We start from the raw sequence: 6000 nt of genomic DNA on the forward strand, positions 1-6000 counted from the left end.
AACCCTACTACACTGTCTGACCCTAACCCCTACTACACTGTCTGACCCTAACCCCTACTACACTGTCTGACCCTAACCCCTACTACACTGTCTGACCCTAACCCCTACTACACTGTCTGACCCTAACCCCTACTACACTGTCTGACCCTAACCCCTACTACACTGTCTGACCCTAACCCCTACTACACTGTCTGACCCTAACCCCTACTACACTGTCTGACCCTAACCCCTACTACACTGTCTGACCCTAACCCCTACTACACTGTCTGACCCTGACCCCTACTACACTGTCTGACCCTAACCCCTACTAAACTGTCTAACCCCAACCCCTACTACACTGTCTAACCCTAACCCCTACTACACTGTCTGACCCTAACCCCTACTACACTGTCTGACCCTAACCCCTACTACACTGTCTGACCCTAACCCCTACTACACTGTCTGACCCTAACCCCTACTACACTGTCTGACCCTAACCCCTACTACACTGTCTGACCCTAACCCCTACTACACTGTCTGACCCTAACCCCTACTACACTGTTACACTGTCTGACCCTAACCCCTACTACACTGTCTGACAGTGCGGAGTAAAATGCTAGGACCTGCTGTTTTGTGATTATTCGTTTTTTTTAACTTGGTAGTATAGTATTGACTATCAAAATATGATATAGTTATTATATGATCATACTTATAATACTATGTTATTAGATGAAAACAATTCAATATATCAATAATCCTATTCGGATCAATCCTATTCTGATCAATCCTATTCTGATCAATCCTATTCTGATCAATCCTATTCTGATCAATCCAATTCTGATTACTCCTATTCTGATCAATCCTATTCTGATCAAGCCTATTCTGAATAATCCTATTGTGATGAATACTTTTCTGATTGTACCATCCTGCAATTCATTGTGTTTAAAACATATTTCAAACATGCATCTGACATGCCTTTCAAGGCTGGGAAGTTCATTTGTAGCAGTAGTCAATGAGTTGAACAGTTGAATTTATGGGCATCAGTTACACTCTGCTTCTGCTTGCCAGTTACACAGTACCAGTCAAATGTTTGGACACACCTACTCATTTAAGTATTTTTCTTCTTCTATTTTCTACATTGTAGAATAATAGTGAAGACATCAAAACTATGAAATAACACATATGGAATCATGTAGTAACCAAAAAAGTGTTAAACAAATGAAAAAAATAGTTTATATTTGAGATTCTTCAAAGTAGCCACTCTTTGCCTTGATGACAGCTTTGCACACTCTTGGCATTCTCTCAACCAGCTTCACCTGGTATGATTTTCCAACAGTCTTGAAGGAGCATTCTGAGCGCTGCTTTTCCTTCACTCTGTGGTCCAACTCATCCCAAACCATCTCGATTGGGTTGAGGTCGGGTGGTTGTGGAGGTCGGGTGGTTGTGGAGGTCGGGTGGTTGTGGAGGTCGGGTGGTTGTGGAGGTCGGGTGGTTGTGGAGGTCGGGTGGTTGTGGAGGTCGGGTGGTTGTTGAGGTCGGGTGGTTGTGGAGGTCGGGTGGTTGTGGAGGTCGGGTGGTTGTGGAGGTCGGGTGGTTGTGGAGGTCGGGTGGTTGTGGAGGTCGGGTGGTTGTGGAGGTCGGGTGGTTGTGGAGGTCGGGTGGTTGTGGAGGTCGGGTGGTTGTTGTGGTCGGGTGGTTGTGGAGGTCGGGTGGTTGTGGAGGTCGGGTGGTTGTGGAGGTCGGGTGGTTGTGGAGGTCGGGTGGTTGTGGAGGTCGGGTGGTTGTGGAGGTCGGGTGGTTGTGGAGGTCGGGTGGTTGTGGAGGTCAGGTGGAGGAGATGATGGATCTGTCTATAGTTTACAGTCTGTAATGATGTGTCTGATTCAGAGGAGGAGATGATGGATCTGTCTATAGTTTACAGTCTGTAATGATGTGTCTGATTCAGAGGAGGAGTTGATGGATCTGTCTATAGTTTACAGTCTGTAATGATAGATCTGAACACCCTTAAGTATGAGGTTTTTTGAGTATCTAACCCGAGAGTGAGGGGAGGTTCAGAACAATCCATTTATATTTGTTTGCAAATCAAATGCGCAAATTAAATGTCAATGACTGCATAACAAGGTGTATCTACACTGAAATACACTGGACTAATGTTACTGCTTCGCCTTGTTCTTCAGATGCCAAACATCATCCGGAAAGAAAAGATCACATCACATCTTAACAAAAAGAGCTAAATTGTGAGTACCTTCTTAATGGTTGTAGAACATTCAGTGTTTAGTGAAGGCAATGGAAAAGATGTTGTTAAAACAGGGGGGAGGGGTTCTATGCTGAAGTGGACTTGTTTTTTAGATGGTCATACTAAGGATCATTTTGCTATTTGATTTAGAATTTTAGGACCCATAAGTATAAAATAATATATATACAAATTCTTTTAAAAGAATATTGAATTTGGCCTTTACTACAATAGCCCAGAGAAAAGCATAGTTAAAATATAAATCATAATGAACAAGGTTCTAAATTTAGGATATATTAAAAAACTCAGCTATATAAATATATATATATATATATATATATACAGTTAAAGTCGGACGTTTACATACACTTAGGTTGTAGTCATTAAAAATTCATTTTTCAACCACTCCACACATTTCTTGTTAACAAACTATAGTTTTGGCAAGTCAGTTGGGACATCTACTTTGTGCATGACACAAGTAATTTTTCCAACAAGTGTTTACAGACAGATTATCACAATTCCAGTGGGTTAGAAGTTTAAATACACTAAGTTGACTGAGCCTTTAAACAACTTGGAAAATTACAGAAAATGATGTCATGGCTTTAGAAGCTTCTGATAGGCTAATTTAAATCATTTGAGTCAATTAGAGGTGTACCTGTGGATGTATTTCAAGGCTTACCTTCAAACAGTGCCTCTTTGCTTGACATCATGGGAAAATCAAAAGAAATCAGCCAAGACCTCAGAAAAAATTGTAGACCTCCACAAGTCTGGTTCATCCTTGGACACAATTTCCAAACGCCTGAAGGTACCACGTTCATCTGTACAAACAATGGTACGCAAGTATAAACACCATGGGACCACGCAGCCGTCATACCGCTCAGGAAGGAGACCCCGTTTTGTCCTAGAGATGAATGTACTTTTGTGCAAAAAGTGCAAATCAATCCAAGAACAACAGCAAAGGACCTTGTGAAGATGCTGGAGGCAACAGGTACTAAAGTATCTATATCCACAGTAAAACGAGTCCTATATCGACATAACCTGAAAGGCCGCTCAGCAAAGAAGAAGCCACTGCTCCAAAACTGCCATAAAAAAGCCAGACTACGGTTTGCAACTGCACAGGCGGACAAAGATCGTACTTTTTGGAGAAATGTCCTCTGGTCTGATGAAAGAAAAATAGAACTGTTTGGCCATAATGACCATCGTTATGTTTGGAGGAGAAAGCGGTAGGCTTGCAAGCCGAAGAACACCATCCCAACCGTGAATCATGGGGGTTGCAGCATCATGTTGTGGGGGTGCTTTGCTGGAGGAGGGACTGGTGCACTTCACAAAATAGATGGCGTCATGAGGAAGGACTATTATGTGGATATATTGAAGAAACATCTCAAGACATCAGTCAGGAAGTTAAAACTTGGTCGCAAATGGGTTTTCCAAATGGACATTGACTCCAAGCAAACTCCCAAAGTCGTTGCAAAATGGCTTAAGGACAACAAATTCAAGGTATTGGAGTGGCCATTACAAAACCCTGACCTCAATCCTATGGAAAATTTGTGGGCAGAACTGAAAAAGCGTGTGCCTGCATCTTTGTAGTGACTGGGTGTATTGATACACTATCAAAGTGTAAATAATAACTTCACCATGCTCAAATGGATATTCAATGCTTTTCGTATTTTTACCCATCTACCAATAGGTGCCCTTCTTTGTGAGGCATTGGAAAATCTCCCTGGTCTTTGTGGTTGAATCTGTGTTTGAAATTCACTGCTCGATTGAGGGACCTGACAGATAATTGTATGTGTGGGGTACAGAGATGTGGTAGTCATTCAGGAAATCATATTAAACACTATTATTGAGTCCAACATATTATTTTACTTGCTTTCTAGGACGGTAGCGTCCCACTTGGCCAAAATCCAGAAAAAATGTAGCGCGCCAAATTCAGATATTTTACTATAAAAATCTATCTTTCATGAAATCACACATGAAAGACACCAAATTAAAGCTACACATGTTGTGAATCCAGCCAACATGTCTGATTTCAAAAAGGATTTACGGGGAACGCACACCAAACAATTATGTTAGCTCAGTACATAGCCACAGAAAAACATAGCCATTTTCCCAGCAATAGATAGTAGTAACAAAAACCAGAAATAGAGATAAAATTAATCACTAACCTTTGAACATCTTCATCAGATGACACTCATATGACATCATGTTACACGATACATTTATGTTTTGTTCGATAATGTGCATATTTATATCCACAGATCTCGGTTTACATTGGCGCCATGTTCAGAAATGCCTCCAAAATATCCGGAGTAATTACAGAGAGCCACGTCAAATAACAGAAATACTCATCATAAACTTTGATGAAAGATACATGTTTTACATATAATTAAAGAAACACTTGTTCCTAATGCAACCGCTGTGTCAGATTTAAAAAAAACTTTACGTAAAAAGCACGCCATGCAATAATCTGAGACGGCGCTCAGATAGTAACAACATTTCTCCGCCATGTTGGAGTCAACAGAAATACGAAATTACATCATAAATATTCCCTTACCTTTGATTATCTTCATCAGAATGCAGTGCCAGGAATCCTAGTTCCACAATAAATCGTTGTTTTGTTCGATAATGTCCATTACTTATGTCCAATTAGCTAATTTTACAAGCATGTGTAGTGCACGTGTCCAAACGCTCGCGCAGATGCAGGCAAAAGTCGGACGAAAACTTCAAAAAGTTATATTCCAGGTCGAATAAACTGGTCAAAGTAAGTAGAAAATCAATCTTCAGGATATTGTTATCATTTATATCCAATAAGGTTCCAACCGGAGAATTATTTTCAGTCTCTATAAGTAATGGAACGCAAGACGATATAATGAGGAAAGCGCGCGCCCAAGAACTGGCACTCTGCCAGACCACTGACTCATTCCCCTCCCATCCGGTCCCACAACACAGCATAAGCTTCATTCCACGTTCTACTGACTGTTGACATCTAGTGGAAGGCGTATGAAGTGCAAACAGATCCATATATTACAGGGAATTGTATAGGCGATGACTTTAACAAGGACCACTCTCAGATTTTTCACTTCCTGTTTGGATTTTTTCTAAGGTTTTTGCCTGCCATATGAGTTCTGTTATACTCACATACATCATTCAAACAGTTTTAGAAACTTCAGAGTGTTTGCTATCCAATAGTAATAATAATATGCATATATTAGTATGTGGGACAGAGTAGGAGGCAGTTCCCTATGGGCACGAAATTCATCCAAAGGTGAAAATGCTGCCCCCTATACCAAAGAAGTTAAGGACATTTTTACTCCTGAACTTATTTAGGCTTGCCTTAACAAAGGGGTTGAATACTTATTGACTCGACATTTCAGCTTTTAATGTTTAATTAATTTGTAAACATTTTGAAAAACATAACTCAAAGTTTGCAATCTGTAGGCCAGGGACAAAAAATATATATTTTAAATTAAATTGCATTTTAAAATCATGCTGTAACACAACAACATGTGGAAGAAGTCAAAGGGTGTGAATAGTTTCTGAATGCACACAGTCTGAAAGATTAACACCCTTGATTAAGATGAGCACAAATTACTGTATATCTACCGTAGAGGCTGCTTCCCTGTATGCATAGACTTGGAATCACTGGCCACTTTAATAACGGAACACTAGTCCCTTTAATAATGGTTAAATATTGTTTAAATAATCTTTACTCATCTCATATGTATATACTGTATTATATTCTACTGTATTTTAGTCAATGCCACTTTGACATTGCTCGATCTAATATT

General features: G+C 40.1%; 1 protein-coding gene across 3 annotated transcripts in view; it reads left to right on the plus strand.

Moving 5' to 3' along the window:
• LOC129818054 (SKI family transcriptional corepressor 2-like) overlaps nucleotides 1–6000 on the plus strand; it is a 40291-nt gene that overhangs the window by 33122 nt on the left and 1169 nt on the right. For all 3 annotated transcript variants that reach the window (XM_055873589.1, XM_055873588.1, XM_055873590.1), the window contains one exon: nucleotides 2157–2216. In XM_055873589.1, the coding sequence (XP_055729564.1) occupies nucleotides 2157–2213 (57 nt within the window). In that variant the 3' untranslated portion in view covers nucleotides 2214–2216. The remainder of the gene's footprint in view (nucleotides 1–2156; nucleotides 2217–6000) is intronic.

This window comes from Salvelinus fontinalis, chromosome 21 (assembly GCF_029448725.1).
Source record: "Salvelinus fontinalis isolate EN_2023a chromosome 21, ASM2944872v1, whole genome shotgun sequence".
In the NCBI taxonomy this organism is placed as follows: Eukaryota; Metazoa; Chordata; class Actinopteri; order Salmoniformes; family Salmonidae; genus Salvelinus; species Salvelinus fontinalis.